General features: G+C 47.4%; 1 protein-coding gene across 1 annotated transcript in view; it reads left to right on the forward strand.

Annotated features, from left to right (window-relative positions):
- The first annotated feature begins 353 nt into the window (after nucleotides 1-353).
- TNN (tenascin N) overlaps nucleotides 354-19553 on the forward strand; it is a 58390-nt gene continuing 39190 nt past the window's right edge. The window contains exons 1-6 of the mRNA XM_059903651.1: nucleotides 354-759; nucleotides 2183-2557; nucleotides 3663-3926; nucleotides 7421-7606; nucleotides 8967-9056; nucleotides 18076-18339. Of these exons, the coding sequence (XP_059759634.1) occupies nucleotides 354-759; nucleotides 2183-2557; nucleotides 3663-3926; nucleotides 7421-7606; nucleotides 8967-9056; nucleotides 18076-18339 (1585 nt within the window). The remainder of the gene's footprint in view (nucleotides 760-2182; nucleotides 2558-3662; nucleotides 3927-7420; nucleotides 7607-8966; nucleotides 9057-18075; nucleotides 18340-19553) is intronic.

Below are 19553 nucleotides of genomic sequence, written 5' to 3' on the forward strand. Positions count from 1 at the left end.
GGGCGAGCAAAGCCTGGCACACAGTATGCCCTGACTACAAGACGTTGTTCTTGTTATAACTGAAGTGCAGGTGAAATACAGAATTAGAAATGAAGAGGAGGGCCTCAAGGGAGTAGGAACAGTGTCAGCAAAGACAGGAGGCAAGAATGCGCAATGTGTGAAGAAGGAACAAAAAAAAATCTAGCTCAGGTCCTCCATACAGGAGGAAATCTCTCTTCTGGTTTCTCAGCTTCCTGTGGACTCTTAGAATCCGTTCAAAAGGCCGATTTCCATCAGCTAATCTCCATGGCTTGCTTTTGCATGTTTTTCTGGATGCAGGCCTCCTGGAGCATCTGCTCCCCGTCACTCCAAGGATGGGTCTCCAGGGGATGTTCTGCTTCCCCCTGGGGCTCCTGTTTGGCTCTGTGCTCTTGGTGGCCTCAGCCCCGGCCACTCTCGAGTCTTCTGGCTGCAGCGAGAAGGAGCAACAGGTCACCGTCAGCCACACCTACAAGATTGATGTGCCCAAGTCCGCCCTGGTCCAGGTGGGGGCTGACCCTCAGCCCCTCCGTGATGATGGAGCCTCACTCCTGGCCCCAGGGGAGGCTGAGGAACAGAATATCATCTTCAGGCACAACATCCGCCTGCAGACGCCCCAGAAGGACTGCGAGTTAGCAGGCAGCATCCAGGACCTCCTGGCTCGGGTGAAGAAGCTGGAGGAAGAGATGGCGGAGGTGAAGGAGCGGTGTAGTGCCCAGCTCTGCTGCCCGGGAGCTGCTGGTGAGCTCACCACCTGGCATCCATTCAACAAACACTGAATGAGCACCTTCATGTGTTCCGTCAGCCTCATGAGCACCCCGCCTCTCACTCTGGGTTTTCTCTATGGGGTGCCACTATTGGCCCTTAGCTCCGGGGGTTATCTTCAAGCCTGAGCAGGGAGGGACCAGCAACTCTTAAAGTGAGTCTGGACTCTTGGGTCAGTGCTTCCGGATGAGAACGCTTTTGGGTGCAGCTTTACCTGGGGATCCAGTCTCTATGGTAAGGGAAAGCAACGGGTTAGAGAGGAAAGCTCAATGGCCTTGGAGCTAGACAGGATTGGGTACAAATCCCAGTTCTGCCATTCTTTATCTGTGTGACTTTGGGCAAATTCCTTAAGTTTCCTCAACTGTCCATTGAGGAGAATTCTATCAGCTAGTCTAGTTCTGAGAACTACAGGTGATGTACAGAAGATTCCCGGCCATTAGCCAGAAACCTGTGAACTCTTTTATCAGTAATAAAGTACTACAATTTGATTTTACAAATAGTGAGCCCTCCCATCACCACATTTTTTTTTCAGCATAAACTGCCAGGCTGATCCAAATGATAATAACCAGTGATACTTTGGCATATATTTTAATGCCTGAAGAAATCGCTACCATTAAGAGCGCCTCTTATAAGCCAGACACAGAACTAGGCACGGAGGAGGCTGTCATGGATAAAACAGCATGGAACTGCCCCTGAGGGACCTCGATGTCAAATGTTTTTAGGAAGGGAAGAGGGTGTTCTGAGACAGGAGCTGGGGCTGGTGAAGAGACAGGGCTGACTGGCCCGCCCTCCAACTGCCTCTTGCTGTCTGGGGTTAGAGAGGGGAGCCTGGTTAATCCTTCTCCCATCTGTCACCCCCATAATGAGACTGGGCTATTTTATAGCTTCTGCAGGTCCACTTTTCCAGGCTTCAATTTGGGATCATTTCCCAAGGACCCAGCCTTGCTAGGTCCAGCCCCCTCCAACCAAGGCAAGCTCCCACGCAGCCTGGAGCCCTCCTGCCTGGCCCAGGAGCCCTGTCCCTTAACGTAAGCTGGCCCGCTGACATCCAGGTTGGAGCATTTAAGGCGCCTTCATAGAAAGGTACTAAATAATTAGCACCATTCACAGGGGAGGGAACCAAGAGAAGTCAAAGGAGCGCTCGGGATGAAAAGGGAAAGGCGAGTGTGGTCCCTGTGGCTATTCAGGCGTAAAATATATCAATAGATTTCGCGGGTCCTCCTCTGGCCCAGGTTGGAAAGGGCAGACTCCTTGTCTTCCCCATAGGCCCTACCCTCCTCCACAGAAAGAGCCGTGCAGGACCCTGGAATCACCAGCCTGCTGTTAGGGTCCCCAGGGAAGGAGATTCCCCGCTCACGAGCCCTCAAGTCCCAGCTGACTGTTTTCCTCTCTCGGGCAGGTCTGAGCCGCCATTGCAGCGGCCACGGGACCTTCTCCCCGGACACCTGCAGCTGCCACTGCGAGCAGGGCTGGGAGGGCGCCGACTGCGAGCGGCCCGCCTGCCCCGGCGCGTGCAGCGGCCACGGGCGCTGCGTGGACGGCCGCTGCCTGTGTGAGCAGCCTTACGTGGGGGCCGACTGCGCCTACCCCGCCTGCGCGGAGAACTGCAGCGGGCACGGCGTGTGCGTGCGCGGCGTCTGCCAGTGCCACGAGGACTTCACGTCTGAGGACTGCAGCGAGCGGCGCTGCCCCGGCGACTGCAGCGGCCACGGCTTCTGCGACACGGGCGAGTGCTACTGCGAGGAGGGCTTCACCGGCCTCGACTGCGCCCAGGGTGAGAGCAGAGAAGCGCCTTGGCCCGCCTCTCTTCTTAACTTGCCCCGGCGGTCCCCACGGCACCGTTTAACCATCAATTACATTTTGTCCTAAGAAGGGCACCCCCTCACCTTTCGCCTACATCAGAATCCCCTGGAAGGCCTGTTAAAACACAGATTCCTGGGCCCCTCCCGGAGGTTCTGGTTCAGCAGGTCTGAGGGACGGCCCGAGAACTTGCATTTCTAACAAGTTCCAAGGTGATGCTGATACTGCTGGTTTGAGGGCCATAGTCTTACCTGATGGTGTGTGCCTGTGTTAGGTGTTACTGAATGAAGTCTTATGGTCCCTGCTCGGGCCCTAGCCCTGCTGAGGCTCTCTGCCTGGTTAGGGGAGGGTTCTGGTTCTACAGCCGGTAACAAAACTTGAGCTGAAATCCACAAAGCACAAGCTTTATTCAGTGGCCAAAGAATGGAGAAGTGGGAACTAAGTTCACAGATCAACTTCTCGCACACCTGGCAAGAGAGATTTAATCCTAATGAGTAAAGACAAAGGGAGTAGGAGTGAGGCCAATGGTGGGGAGGCATATGCTTTAGTCTACCTGAGAAGGAGCAGTGCTTTTTCGAGGGAGTGGGGAGCCACTCTCTTTTCAAACTTTTTTGGTCCTTAAAGTCCCAGTCATGGCTGCTGGTAGGTGTGTCATTTAATATGCCAATGTAGTAAAATCAGCGTAGAGTGAAACTCAGGGTCTGTCAGAGGTCAGATTCACCATCTTGGTCCCAGCTGGTTCCATCTTTTTTGTTTGTTTGTTTGTTTGTTTGTAGCCTCCTGTCTCATCCCTGGACCATTTAATTTAAAGATTTATGTTAACTCCTGCTAAAAGTGGAGGTTGGAAGGTTTTGAACAAAGACTTGGAGCAGCTCTGGCAACACAGGGGGTCAATATTAACTCCTAACCAGATAATAAGTTTTGGGGGCCCACAATGGTGCCTTACACAGGCTCTGTATCCTCCACACCCACCGTCATAGTGTTAAGTATAAAGTAGGTGCTCAATGAATACGTATTGGCTATGGATTCCCACCCTTCTTTCCTCACCGTCTGCATGCTTGTTCCTGTTGTGTGTGCAGTGGTCTCCCCCCAGGGCCTGCAGCTGCTCAGAAGCACAGAGGATTCGCTGCTGGTGAGCTGGGAGCCCTCCAGCCAGGTGGACCACTACCTCCTCAGCTACTACCCACTGGGGAAGGAGCTCTCTATCAAGCAGATCCAAGTGCCCAAGGAGCAGCACAGCTATGAGATCCTTGGTTTGTTGCCTGGAACCAAGTACATAGTCACCCTGCGCAACGTGATGAAAGAGATTTCCAGCAGCCCGCAGCATCTACTCGCCACCACAGGTGAGGAAGCAGCCAGATGCCCCAGGTTTCCCAGTAGAGGCTCTGTTTTAAGCATTTTCTTCCATTGTCCTCACAAGTACCCTTCTACTACCCCAGGCCATTGCCCTGATTTGGGGTTTGGAAAACATAGCCACTGCAATCCTAGGTTCTGAAGAAAAGTCTCCATTCTTGTTCCTCTCTGTCTCCTCCATGACTATTGGGTCCTCCAAGCCAGTGATGGAGCCTGCTGGTTTGGGGCTCGCAGCATCTTCTCCATCCCTGAGATTAGTAAGGTCTGATTGCCCTGCACCCACACACAGGCAGCCGTGGAGTACTCCTGCATCCGCAGGCCCTCACTGAGCCACTGCGACCATTCGGCAAGATCAAGCTGGTATGGATGGGGGTCTGCTGAAGTCACCTGTATCAATTAGATTCATCTCAGCAGAAAAGAGAGGGTACAAACAGGGTAGCTGAAGAAAGTTTAATGAAGAGGTTATTGATAGAGGTATAGGTAGGGTTTGGATGATGAAACACTCTAGGACTAGCATCAGTGGGGATCCACCCCAGTCTGAAGGGGCAGGGGATGGAAGTTGGTACTGGGACCCAGAAAGGGCTTTAGGAGAGGGCTGCCTGATGGTAGAGGGATGCAGGCAGTCTACTGTGTCCCCACCAGGAGGGAGTGAAGGAGATCAGTTGCCCTCTTCTGGTGACTCTCAATGGCTGAACATGACCAGAAACCAGAGGTCCGGGGAACCAGGCTAATGCATTTCATAGAGGTCATAATCTGGGATACAGAGCAGGAAGGAGGATGGATCTGGAGGGATGGTGTCTCCAGGGCACCACTAAATGCCATCAAAATGCTTGGACGGACAAGCATCATTGCTTATTCTTTAGAAATTCTTATTTTCTCATGAAAGTACTTGAGGCAGCCTAGATCTTCAAGGGTTTGGAGAAACCTAGTTGTTTGAGTGATTCGGATTCATTCCTTTTCTCAGCATACTTTATTGAACATTTACTATGTGCCAGGCACTGTTCTAGATGCTGATAAAAATGAGCTGCCTCCATCTTGCCCTAAACTCTTGAGGAAAATCCAGGGGCATCCAGGTGGATGGGCCTTTGACATGCAGTGTCTTTGGAGAATCATCAGACTGCCTGTGCTTTTTGGTGGTAAGGGTAGAATAGGGTAGGGATAGCTCAGTGTTGGAAAGAGCCACGAAGGACTTGTCATGCTTGGGAGGGCAATTTGTGATTGCCTTTGTCAACACCCTCCAGCCAAAGACCCCTCAGGGCACCCCTGTAGTTGAACAAGTTGGGTTTATTGATGGTTGCGGCATCGGAGCACACACACCATGGGGGACCATGGGTGTCTCAGGAAGACAGTGTAAGAGGGGACTGGTGTAGAAGTTAGGCTTGTGTTAGGTGATTTGGGGGAAGAGTTAAGGAAGCAGGGATTTGCTTTGGATTGCATGCTGTCAGGAACTGGGGGTAATCCTTTGATTGGTATCTTAGTGAATCTTATCTAGAAAGAGGGCAGACTAGATGGAGACTAAAGCTGTCATTGGTATAAAAGGAACAGTCACTCATACCAGTCAGGAGGGAGGATGTTTACTCATTTTTGTGAATTGGACAATGTTTCGTTCATGTTTTGCCTGGGTGCAGACGTGATCTTGGAATCGTCTTGTTTGGTCTTAATTTGGCATGGCCACAGAGCACCTTGTCTGCTGTTGATGTCCTGTGGAATTGTTTAGGTTCAACAGGAGAACACCAAGGCCCACCTGTGAGAGCCAGGCCAGCTCCCAGCCTTCGGGCTCCTTTTCTCTTTCCCCATTTTTGTCTGTGGCTGCCTCTGCATTTAGACAGGATGGTGCTCACAGCCTCTCAATGAAGAGCCGAGACACCTGTTCTGGAAGTCTTAGCAACCCCTCTAGGCTTGTTGCTCTAGGGACTTGTGAAACCCTGTGACTGTGAAGTCGTCTTTCTAATCTGATTCAAGTGAAACCCATTCTGGTTTGCTCCTCCGGGGAGCCTCAGCCGGAGAGACACTTATCCCCATAATCATCTTGAACATTTTCATTAAGATCCTGCTTTTTCACTTGTGAGCCATGTAGGGCCCCTTCTGTAATCCTTGAGTCACTTTCATTACTCGCCTCTTGACCTGTTCCCTCAAGGAATTCCCATCTTTGAGGGAAGAACCTGGAGGCGGGCAGGTAGAAGGCAGAGCTTGGGCAGGAGTGCTTCAGAGAAAATGCTCCGTGAGTTTCTTTATCCATAACAGAGGGAATCAGAAACATTCAGAGCCATGGGACCTTGAGAGCGTAGAGTTCACCCCTTGACTGATGCACAAATTCTCTGTCCTGCGTCCTTGACAAGGGGTCAGTCAGTCTGGTGGGAACACCTTCAGAACCAAGGCACTGGAGGTGAGGAAGGGGGCGAGGCTGAAAGTCTGGGGGCTTGTCTTTCCTGTTCCAAACTTCAGGCCAGGTGACATCGGCCTGGGATATGGACATTGGAACTCAAAGTGTTCCCAGAGACCCCAGACCCCTCTTCAACACCACCCAACGGTTCTTGCCACAGAGCCACATCAGCGATCCATTCCTTTGTAATAAACATTATATTTTCATCTTTTTCTGAGTGGAGGGGTGAACATTTAGCCATTAATACTTTACTATGGGAGTTCCCTGGTCCTAGTGGTTAGGATCGCAGAGGCCTGGGTTTGATCCCTGGGTTTGGCTCAGCGTGGCCAAAGTACAAATAAAATAAAATAAAACACTGCACTCTCTTAAAAAAATACTTTACTATGAATAAATGTGCACAGTAAGTCTCTTCCTTCACAGGATGGACCAGTGGGGCAGCTGAGGACACCAGGTTCCTGGTGGAGGTGCTAAAATTTGGTAGAAGGTGCAGGAAGAATACTCAGAAGGACCAACTTAAAATTCTCCTACTTTATAGTTTTGCCTATGTTTAATCCTTATAGGAGAATTTGAGAGAAGGGGAAGGAGCTGTAATTTGGGAGACTGAGGAAAGAGCTGGTTGTATTACCAGTGTTATACTCCAGAAAATTTGAAATGCATTTCCCAAACTCTCCATGGAGGGGCCTTGAGCTTCTCATCCTGAGGTTGAGTCTCTGTGGGCAGGGGCTCTGCAGCTGAAGGGTGAGTGTTTAGTTCAGAGCAGTGTGAACCCTGACCGAGTGGGTTGGATGGCTGGCCTAGGAGGCGAGGTTCAGGGCTTGGCCACAGCAGCGGGGACAGGGAAGACTGCATGGCCTCTGATGGGGTGGGATGGGGAAGAGGCTTTCCCGAAGGACAGTCTATCCTCCATGGACAATGTGAAAACCAACAATTACTTGCTACTTTGGTAGTTCTCGGACACCTTCTAAGGACTGTGTCCTGGGGCTGCAGCCTGCTTTCAGTATGTCAAGAAAGGGAGCTGACCTGGTAGCCAGTGTCTTGTTCCAGACCTGCGGGCCCCTGCTGTTCACTGCTTTCTCTTGCCCTCCCTGACCCCTGCCCTAGATCTTGCCGTGCTTGGCACTGCCTGGGTGACAGATGAGACTGAGAACTCCCTCGATGTGGAGTGGGAGAACCCCCCTACCAGGGTAGACTACTACAAGCTGCAGTATGGCCCCCTGACAGGGCAAGAGGTGGCCGAGGTCAGCGTGCCCAAGAGCAGTGACCACAAGAGCCGGTACGACATCACGGGTAAGAGCCAACACTGGGGATGTGAGATGTTTGCTGGTGGATGCTGAGGCGGGGACAGTGTGTGCAGAGGGGACCAGCATCTGTAGCGCTCAGGTGTGCACAGAAGGTCCTGGGGCCTTGGGAATCACCTGAACCCTGACCCGGGAACTCCCAGAGGTGAGCCCACTCTGGGGGCCCGGGGTCTCTGCTCCAGCATTCTGGCACTGCCTCTGGAAGCTCGGAGCACCTGGGTAACAGATTACACATCCGAAATGTTCTCCCAAGTCAGCTAACCCTCTGGAAGCCCCTGTCTGTGTCTCGGGGTGGATTTGATGGGACACAGACATTCCTTTTGGAAGAACTGTGTGTGTGTGTGTGTGTGTGTGTGTGTGTGTGTGTGTGTGAGAGAGAGAGAGAGAGAGAGAGAGAGAGAGAGAGGGAGAGAAATTGGTTGACTGAGGTTGGTTTGTTCGGCGCCATATGTGGAAGGAGTTGAGCTAGGCGGCCTGGGGTAGGGCGCTCCTATCCCAGGTGACTGAGCTAACTCTGGGAGAGCTGGAAATCAGACGGCTGCAAACAGAACGGGGCCACATAGGGCTGGGTAATGTTTTGTGACACCTGAAATTTGTACAATTTTCAGTGTCCTCTTTAAGAATAGTAATACACAAGCATGAATACCCAATTCAGCACATGGCCTTGGAAGGGGCTGGTGCAGGTGAGGGGCCCTGAGGCTTTTTAGCTCCACGGTGAGTCCTCCTCTGGGGCCTTGTCCTGCCATCTACTCCCTGCATTCTGTCTTGAGAGGTCATCTTGGGGTTCTCAATGTTTTGTGGGGTGGCAAATCGCGTGTGTGCCTCCTACATGCTGCTGTTTGCCTGCGGTTCACCACCAGAGTCTGAATATTTGTGTCATGAGGAACAATCATTCAAGTTGCCACTACAGAGAAACAACAAACAAAGAGAAAAAAAGAAAAAGAAAGGGCAAATTAAAGCAAAGAAAATAAAGAGGGAAAAATTAAGCTAATTATTACAATGGGGAGGAAAGAAACTTTTGAGGGAAAAGGATTGTTGGGAGCAGAAAAACATTTGGGCTGTAAATACAATTGGGAAATAAGTTCTCAGTGGTCCAAGGAAGGAACTGGAACTCCATTAACTTCATCTCATCCACTCTGGCCCGCGCTTCGTGACTGATAAGCTCTGCAATGATGCCTCGTATTCCAGTGGTCCTGCAGCTCTTTAGCTGCCTTAGGTAGATTGTAGTCTTGAGGAGAGAAGCATAGCCCTCTCCACACCCTCACTGGAGAAATCCTGGGGAAGAGCAGTGCTGGGGCTCGAGGGTCTGGAGCCTGTACTCACACCCAGCACTGGCTGCTTGTTTCTAGGTCTGCAGCCGGGGACAGAATATAAGATCGCAGTCGTTCCCATGAGGGGAGACCTCGAGGGCAAGCCGATTCTCCTGAATGGCAGGACAGGTAAGAACGACGGGGAGGCACTATGAATGCATCTCATGTTTGTGTTCTGATATTTTCTGGGCTGACTCCTCTTTGGATAAAAACTCTGGGATCTGTGTGTAGAGACAGTCTGTCTCTTTGTGTACTGACATCTTATGGGGGGCAGGAGAGGGGAAGCAAACTTCTTCTATTTCAAATATTTTTTGCCATTGAAAATCTCCTCCAGGATCCTGGAGTCAAGGGGAAAGGCCATTTCCAACACCTTTCTGCTTATTTTAATAGCTTCAATCACTGGGTTATTTTTAAGACATTTATTATCTTGGACCTAGGCACACAGCTCCACATTACTTAAGACAGGTGATTTGTAATTTTTTTCTTGTCATTCCTGTGGTGTTTTCATGACAAACACACTCAGGGAGTTTGCTTTAAAATGTCAAAAGATATTAAAGACTTTCACATGGGAGTAGCAATAGATTTAGCATCTGCAGATTGAGAAAATATACAGTGACAAACGTTGCTATAAATCAGTAACATTCGACAGTAAGTTTGTAATTTATTAATCAGAAAAGAATTTGAAATCCTTGTAGTTATATATGCAAGATATCCTATGTAAGTTTTAGTTTTTAGGCAGTGCTTGAGTCTGTATTGAATTGTGAGCCTCCTGCGGTCACCCTGTGCTCCTGCCAAGTCGAGTCGGGAGGTGGTGATCTAGAGCCTACAGCCACCCGCTAGAGGCTAATCCTTGGAGCTGGCAAAGAAGAGATCTTTGAATTTTGAGACTTCCTTGAAAAGTTTCGTAGTTCTTTTCAGTTCAGTCCTGGCAGTAGCTGGTTGGGGTGGTGAGAATAAGGGTGAGATGGTGCAAGAATTGAATTCACTATTTCAGCTGCCTAGTAGGTTGCATATCTGGAGTGTGAAAGAGTTATAGAGTTGGGCAATTATAAAGGATAAAATATACTTTAATTTTCAACTGTACAGTATAGACTGTGCAGCCTGCCTGAATGGTGGACTAGTGAAACACATTGGTGAGTTGGAAAATGGCAAGTCTTTCCTTGGTTCTAGTGCCTTTCTCTTTAGCTGTGAATTAATTGAGAGCCTACCATGCACCAGGCATTATACCACTAAGCACTTCTCATAAATTATCTCATTTGGTTCGCATCATAATCCTGTGTGGTAGGTCCTATTATTATTTCCAAGTCACATATAAGACAACTGAGGCTTGGAGAAATTAAGCTCAAGGTCGCCCAGCTGGGAAATGATAGGGCTGGGATTTGAACCCAGGATGTCCACTTTGGTGGACCCAAAACTAAAATGCCACCTACTTTTACTTCTCTGTCCATTATTTCTGGTTAATTTTCATACTGTTTACTCCCTAACTAAAAAAAAAAAAAAATTCTGTGACACCTCATTGTCTTTGGATAACATAGACTTCTTTTATCTTGGCCGCTGTGGGCCCCTCCAACCTGGGCCATTGTTCTCAAAACTTCCCAACAGGAAGCCTTCCTGCAGCTGGACTGTTCTTGGGGCTCCCTAACACAAGGCTTATCTCTACCTCGTGGGTTTGGTCGTGTTGTTACCCTTGCCTAGAAAATTCTCCACTGTTATCTCTAGCTATCAATTAATTCAGTTCAGCAAACATTAATTGCAGAGTACCACTGGGTCCTAGGGACACAAGCCCTTTAGATACTTCCAAAGATGATGAGCCCTGGTCCCTGCCCTTCACGGGCTCACAGCAGTAATATCACTCATCCTTCTGGGTCATCTCCAACGTTAGCTGCTCCACTGAGGCCTTCTAGGACAATATTAAATGGCAGCCATCTTTGCCTTTGAATTTCTAGAGCATTTAATTACATATGGCCTTGAATTGCTAGTTAACCTTTCAAGCATATTATCCCAACTAGAAGATGAGCATTCAAGAAATGTTTTTTTATTGTCAATTCTATTCTAAAAGCAGGAGGGGATATTTTATTGGATTGCAAATAAATTTGTGTTATATGTCTTACCAACATGAAAATAAAAGACACAATAATTTCTAAGGTCAGGAAACACTCTCAAACCTGGCTAGACAATTAATGTAAGGGGAAAAAAAAAGAATCTCTCTTTTCCCCAGGTGTTTTGCATTCCATGAGATGGAAAAACACACTGGAATATAAGAATGGCATAAGCACGTGCAGGGAAGAAATGGCACAGTTCAAGTATTTTCCATTTAACGAGTCACTCAGTGGAACTAATACCACGAAAGTGAAAGGGTCGATTGAAAATGCTCACCCTGTTAACATACTCAAAGTGCACTGAAAGGCACTTCTAGACAGGCAAGCCTTTAGAAACAGATCAGTTTCCGGAGAAGCAAGCACCGGCCAGGCCAGTGTCTCCAGGGAGAAATGTCCCTGAACTCCTCCATCAGACCGTCACAGCCACTTCACATCAAATGACAAGAGAGGCAGGCCCCTAACTAAGAGGTGATGCTATCCCTTTATTCTTCATTTCTCCATCTGTAAAATGAAAGGTTGGACTAAATGCGTTTCAAGTCCCTTCTCTTATTTTTTTTATGATTATGATTTTTTAATCATGTCTATGATTCATGCCTTTCCATGGTGAGTCTAAAACAAAGGACCGCTTGCTTTGTTATAATCTCCCACGCTCCCACGCACAGCAGAGCATATGGCCTAGCATATTCACTTGTTAACAATTTTCTCAGAACTTTTCCCCTTAGACTATGTTATGAAATAGAAGTTTTGGCGACTCTTATTATCCTTTTCGCTTTTTATTGCTTCCCAAACACAATGCTTCATTTTGAAATGGCCCAGCCCCCAAAACTTTCCTTCTCAAACTCCTTCATGTTTCAAGATGAGCTCCTGTCAACACTCAGAACTCCTGTCTCTCACAGCCTCCCCACACATACATCCAACAGCTGAAAAACAATGAGCATCTCTAGCATTTGTGTGTTCTAGGTACCGTGGGGTTTCATAAACATTATCTTCCGTCCTTCTAATAGCATTGTAAGCATTATTATTCCCATTTCACAGGTGAGAAAATTGAAGCCTACAAAGTTTAGGAGATTCAGAGTGAACTAGTGAATGGCATTTGAATTTAGGTTCGCTTTCCAGAAGCAAAGCTAGAGGATAGCAGGACGGTGGGTTGATCTCTCTGCATACATTCTCTACAAATGGTGCCTTTTGAGTAATTTTATTGCCACAATGAAAAGCAGTAGAGGAGACCTGAGAAAGCATAGCTACTATAGTCCAGAGGCACCTCTTCCGTGAACTCACCTTCAAACCAGTAGCATAGGCCCTGTCCCCCATCTCTGCCTCCAAACCCATAATATCCTCATGGATTTCAGACCTTGGTTGTTCTGTTTTCCACTACGCCAGCTGGGTGACTCACAAGTGGCCATTGCGAATGGAGAAGGCTGTTCCTAATGCCTGTGGCCATGGGCTGGAGTGTGGACCCGTGCTGTTGGGTTTGCCAGCATAGACTGAGGACAGCCGTGCCCTACCCAATCCTGTGGTGAATCTTGTTATAAAGTGGAATAATCTTTCCTGATGTGTCTAGAGCTCTTAATTAGCCTTTTCTGTATCCTCAGTTTTGTAAATTAAATCTCTGACATGGGGCTTACCTTTATTCCAATACATGCACTCAAAAGTGAATCCTACCTATCGAGCCTCTTAAATCTTGTTTTAAATCTCCGTAACCTCAGTGGCCCTGAGAAAGGTCCCACCAGGGCAGCTAGTGTCCAGCAGGTGGGAAGTTGCAGTCTGAGGAGGAAGCTGGGGCCGGGGCGGCAGGGCCTGTCTCCCAGTTGAGGCTGCTGCTGGGACTCCTCTAGGATCTGGCCAGCTGCTGCAGCTACAGGAAGACTTTGTTCCACGGCAAAAACTGTTTATGATCCTCACATTCCTTCTTGGCAGAGAGGGAGGTTTTGGTCCTGCTAAGCTGGCTTCTTCCAATGATGTGGCGTATTGTGCGGGGTCACAGTATCACTGAGGCTTTCCTTCTACATCTGTATCTTGGTGTCTGATTCCCATCCTGAAATTTATCAAGGAGAAGAGCAGCTCTTTGAAGAGCCTCCTATTGACTTAAGTTGTCGTTGTTGTTAGGGAGTTGAGAGAAAAGGGGCAGGGAGTCCTGAGTTCCAGGCTGGCCCAGCCTCTCACTGGCTTTATGGGTTTGGAGAAGTCACATCTCCTCTCTGGGCTTGGTTTCTGTAACCCTGACATGGTATGATTCTATTTTTCCTTCCTACCTTCTCACTCTTCATAGCCAAGATGCCTTTTCCTGGTTCTCCTCCATTCCTGGGGGTTCTGGGACTGTTGGCGGGGGAAGGAGCTTCAGGGCTATGTGTCAGAAATCAGGCCTTGTGTCAGAAAGCTATACTCTCCTGAATCGGTTCCCGTAATCACTGGTGGCAGCTTATCCCTGTTCAGCCAAGTGGGAAGGACTGGCCTCAATCCATAGAAAGTGATGGAAAGACAACATTCAGTTTCTTCTTTGAGGGTCATTCTCTCATCTTTCTGATCTCTGCTTTCCCAGATGTTATATATTATAGTGGCTGCCACAGAGCTAAATTGTGTAATCCCCAGAGGTAGCCCCTCATCTCACGTTCATTCCTGTGTGCTTTTTATCTCTAAGAAAAGGTGTGTTACATAAGCTCACTTCTTGCAAATAACCTACAAAACTCTAATGTGTCTAAAAAAAACCAACTGCCATTGATTGACCACATACTATGTGCCAGGAGCTTTTCATACATTACTCTATCAAACCTCCTAATAATAATATAATATTTCCTCCATCCACCCAGGTGGATGTGATGGATCTTGAGAGGGCTGCACACACAGGCAGCCCTGACCCTTCAAAGCCGTGGGCCTGTGCTGAGCGTCCTGGCAGCCGTGGTGGCACGCACTGATCTGGGGCAGGGAGAGGTGGTGGGAGGCACTTCTGGGACTGCGGGTTGTACAGATGCGGGAGAAGATGAGGGCCAGGAACTTCAAGAGGCAGGACTCTCTGGGTGTTCCCCATCTTCACTTTTCCAGTCCAAATGTCCCCACTCCCGATTTGGCACCAATTTCCCCCTATTGACATATCACCATTGGAGGCTCTCTTCGTTACCTCCCTGTCATGTGCAGAATCATGCTATGCACGGAAAGGGGCAACGGGATGAGGTGGGAGTCCTCTCCCCTGCTGTGTACACTTTTTCCTGAGCATCCTCTTAGAGCCTGCTCGAGCCCCCAGAGGCCCAGGACATGGCCCTGTTGGTGTCTGTGTTCTGACTGCACTGCCCTTTCATCCCAAGAGGCCCACTCTACCAAGTGGGTATGAGGTATGCCCAGCCCCTGTCTCCCAGAGGCAACAGTCTGGGACCATTTCCTCTTTCTAGTTGCCACTCCAAGTTCCAATCCACTAGTGCTTCTGGGTTTCAGGTCGCAAGAAATTTTCAGATCATACTTTATCTATTTTATTTGTAGTTTAGTATTATCATTCTTAGTAGTGGTTATAGTTCCATAAGAAGAGGCCGATGGTAGTGCCTCTTAGCCTATAGTGGTATAAGGTGGAAATGTGTAGTCTTTGGTAGACAGGACTGGGTTCAGATCTTGGCTCTACCAGTTAATATGTCCCATTCCTCTCCCATTGGTCTCATTCCTCTCCCTAGCTTCTACTGCAAACCCTGCCCTCCCTCAGATCTCCCCATCTCTGTAAATGGTCACCCCTTTCTGCAAATTGCTAAAGACCCAAACCAACAAGTCATTATAGCCCACATCAAATTCATGAGCAGATTCTGGCAGCTCTATCTTTGAAATCTCCCCAGCCCACTTTCATCTGCCACAGTTGTCCACGTTCCTGTCATCTCATACATAAACTGTGGTAGCAGCTTCCTAGGTGACCTCCACTCTTGACCTGCAATAGTCTGTACTGTCTGCAGCAGCCAGAGGGGTCCTTTTATAAAACAAGTCAGATCATGTCATTCTCCTGTGAAAACCCCCCAGAAGCTTCTCATCTCATTCAGTGCTAAAGCCAAGTTGTTACAATGACTTTCAAAGGCATCCACTTGCCTCCTCACCTCATTGGCCTCACCTCCAGCCACTCGACCTCCTCACTTACTCTGTCCGGATGCACTGGCCTCCTGCTGTTCCCCAAATACATGGAGCAGGGTCTTTGAACTTGCTGCTCCCTCTGCCTGGAATGAGGTTCCCCAGATTGCACATGGCCCAATGCCTCATTTCATTTCAGTCTTTGCTCAGCTGTTACCTTCCCGCTGACCTTTCTTCTAAAATCACAAATATCTTTTGTTCCTCGCTTTCTAATTCCTTTACCTTGCCCTATTGAGCTTCCCAATACTATCCCCACTTGTTTATTGTCTGGCTCTTCCAGGAGAACGTAAGCTCCCTGGTAGAGAGTCTTTATTCTCTTCATTGCTTATATTAGTTTCCTAGGGCTGCTATAACCAAGTACCAAAAACTGGGTGGCTTAAAACAGACATTGAGTGTCTCATGGTTATGGAGGCTAGAAGTCTGAAATCAAGGTGTCAGCAGGGCCACGCTCTCTCTGACAGCTCAAGGTGTTCCTTCTTTGTCTCTTCCAGCCTCTGGTGTTCATTGGCAATCCTTGCGTTCTTTGACTTGTAGATGAAGCACTGCAATCACATGGCTGTCTTCTTCCTGCATCTCTTCATCTTGTCTTTCCTTGTATGTGTCTGCCTCTGTGTCCAAATTTCCCCCTTTTATAAGCACAGCAGGCATATTGGATCAGGCCCACCCTAATGACCTTATTTTAACTTGATTATCTCTAGAAAGACCCTATTTCTAAATGAGGTCACATGTTGATGTACTGCGGTTTAGCACTTAGATATACCTTTGCAAAGGGCGGGGGACACAACTCATAACACTGCTGAGTCCCCAGCTACAAGTAGGCACTCAGTGATTGTTTAAAGAATGAGTCAGGAACTACCATTTACTATCTGTGTGACCTTGGGCAAATTATCTAATCTCTCTGAGTCTTGCATATAATTAGTGATCTAAAAATGGTAACCGTTATTAATTTCCCAAATTAGTACATGGAGAATCTGATAAATGCCTTATGTTGTTGCTATGAAGTCTGCTAAAGTAATATATGAAAAGCACCTGGCACTTAATATGTGGTCAGTAAATGGCAGTTGATTTATTAAATAAAATATGCACTGTCTCTGGTGATGGAATGTATTTCATTTCCTTGCACACAAATAAAACATGGCCACTGTGCTTAAGAAAGGTGCATTGTAGCTGATGTTAAAGAATGTAGCTATGTAAAGTTGTAACATCTCTGCTGGAAAATTCTTGGCCAAGAGAACTACAAGATGGGGAAGAAGAAAAATGCTTAGGTTTCTGAGAGTGAGAGACTTTTTTTTTTTTTAATTTTATTTTTATTTTTGGCTGTGTTGGGTCTTCATTGCTGCATGTGGTCTTTTCTCTAGTTGCGGCAAGCAGGGGCCACTCTTTGTTGCGGTGCACCGTCTTCTCATTGCAGTGGCTTCTCTTGTTGCGGAGCACGGGCTCTAGGCCTGCGGGCTTCAGTAGTTGTGGCACGTAAGCTCAGTAGTTGTGGCTTGTGGGCTCTAGAGCGCAGGCTCAGTAGTTGTGGCCCACGGGCTTAGTTGCTCCACGGCACGTGGGATCTTCCCGGACCAGGGCTCGAACCCATGTCCCCCGCATTGGCAGGCGGATTCTTAACCACTGCGCCACCAGGGAAGTCCAGTAAGAGACTTTTTTGTGTGTCTTTACCCAAAAGGATCCCGATCTATTTGTAAGTAGGGTTCTCAGGGCAAGCATCTTTATTAGTGACCTTGATGGCTGCACTCAGATGGTTTGCAAGTGATAAGAAGCTGGAAAGGAAAGTGGCCATGTTGGATGAAAGACTAAATTATAAATGGAATCCATAAGATAAAATATAACAAGGATAATTGGTGGATCCAGGACATGTATTATATGCAAAAAATGGGGGAGATGTGGCTTAATGTGAAGGTTCTCAACCTCTGAGGTACATCAGAATCACCTGTAGAGTTTTGCTTACTTGTTTTTAAAATAGAGATATCAGGGCGTATTTCAGACATGCTGAAGTAGACCCTCTGGTGGTGGTACTTAGTAGGTGTCCAATGTTGGCAAAGGTTGAGAGCCCCTGGGGTAACTGGGACAAGTATGAAAAACTTAGGGATTTTTCTGAGACTGTGGGATGAGGCTATGTTATTGGGGGGTAAAGTGTCTGGGACATGGAGGGCATTTTGTTCTGGGTTGGTGCTTCTAGAATATAAAGTCTGCATGAGCAGGGATTTGACTGTTTTGTTAATTGGTGATTCCTGAGTGCCATCACATGGCCATGGCATGGGATGGATGCTCAGTGAATTGTTGAATGAATGAACTGAGTTTGGGGAATTTTTCTCTGAAAAGGGAAAGACAAGAGCATGTTTAGATGTAAGTGCCAGGTCTAGAAACTCTAAGTTGGAAGTTGGGAAGTTGATAGTATAAATTTATAACATAATATAGTATGATATGATATAATATAATTGTTTTTATAAGTTGGAAGTTGGGAAGTTGATAATATAAGTTTATAATATAATATATATAATTAATATAATATAATATAATAGTTTTTAACTTATAAGTGCATAAATTAGCGAGGTGAAGCTGTTTGATTAAAGGAGAATTAGGAAGGAGAATGAGAATTATTCTTGAATACTTGCTGGATGGTGTCCAGGAAGAGGAATTAGGTGTATTCTATATGCCCACCGAGGGTAGACATACTCGAAGGAGTAATACTTCAAGTGGCCACACTTGGAGGAGTTTTCTCTAACGTGCTCAGTGATTATAAAATGGAAGTCCATCAGGAAGACCTTTCTCAGCTTAGGGTTCAAGCAGAGGCCAGTTGTCCACCTGTCACAGATGATGGAGAGGGCTTCTTGCATTGCATAGACTATGGAACCAGCTCACCCAGATGCACTCGATCTTGAAACATTTGTGATCTTGATCAGCCAGATGCCTTCTCTACTTTTTCTTTCTCATATATTTTTATGAAGAAATTGATAGTCCAACCAATGTGGTCACTGATCGAGTGACAGAAGACACAGCGATGGTCTCCTGGAACCCAGTCCAGGCTGTCATTGATAAGTATGTGGTGCGCTACATCTCCACTGATGGGGAGACGAAGGACACAGCTGTGCACAGGGAGCAGAGCAGCACCGTCCTGACGGGCCTGAAGCCGGGAGAGGTGTACAGAGTCTACGTGTGGGCTGAGAGGGGCAACCAGGAGAGCAAGAAGGCCGACACCAAGGCCCTCACAGGTAACAGAAGGATGGGAGTCTTCTCTCATTCTTACTGTCTCCCATCTCTGAATAAACAGGTTTCCTCATGGCAAGGAGAAGATTGATTTTTGAATCAGGAGGCTGATGCCCACCTAGCATCAACTTTTTTGTTTGCAGCTGTGGGGGTGTGGGGTTGCAAAAGCAATTTCAAATTTCATAATTATGAATTTTTTCCTTTTTAACCTCAAGCAAAAGAGACCATCCTTTTTATTTGATACAGAAGGTCATACTTATTTGGGTTGGAATTCCATATGCAACTCCCTTGGAGTAGAGGAACACTGTCTAATTTTCATGTTTTGGACGTTAAAACTCAAAACATTTGGCTGACAGTGAATTTGAATGCTCATCTCAGTTTGCAGTGACTGTACAGGCATGTTGCCTGTAACCTGGAGCTCTCTTTCAGACCATGGAAATGGTTTCCCTCTTGAGTCAACATTTACCAAATGTACCAATTCTGACTTGAAGCTTTCAGAAACTGTGAGGGCTCCCTTACTCCATCCAGTTGTGTTCTGCTCTGCTGGGGCCTGCGGGTGTCCTGAGGCTGCATGGGGGTGTATCCCAGACATTCCTTCTGCTTAAAACCTCCTCTGGCGCTGTCCTTGAGTTCAGAGAAGCCTAATTCTGGAGTCCACTTGAGGTTCCAAACAGTTGGCAGGAATCATAGAAAACAGTTCACTTATTGACTGGCCTTTGTTGTGGACACTTAGTGTGGAGACTCTCAGAGAAGCTGATAATTGGTTAGGAATATCGTTTCAGAAGCTTGACTGTCCAAGTTTTAATCTCAGCTCTACCATTTACTAGCTGAGTGATTTGGGGCAAGTTGCTTTGACTCTGTTCCTCAGATTCTTGTCTGTAAAATGGGGCATATGAATGTCTACATCACTGGGTTAGTGTGAGGGTTACATGAGTTAATTCATGTAAGTGCCTGACATAGAGAGTGCTACATAAATGATAGTCATGCTTATTTCTTAAAATGTGTCTTATTCTGTTTGGGCTGCTATAGCAAAATACCATAGACTGGGTGGCTTAAATAACAGAAATTTATTTCCAGCAGTTCTGGAGCCTGGAAAGTCCCATGATCTGGGTGCCAGTTGGTTCATTTATTGGTGAGAGCTCTCTTCTTGGCTTACAGATGGCCACCTTCTTCCTTACATGGTGGAGAGAGGAAGTTCTGGTCTCCTCTTCTTCTCAGG

This window comes from Balaenoptera ricei, chromosome 1, assembly GCF_028023285.1.
Source record: "Balaenoptera ricei isolate mBalRic1 chromosome 1, mBalRic1.hap2, whole genome shotgun sequence".
Classification (NCBI taxonomy): Eukaryota; Metazoa; Chordata; class Mammalia; order Artiodactyla; family Balaenopteridae; genus Balaenoptera; species Balaenoptera ricei.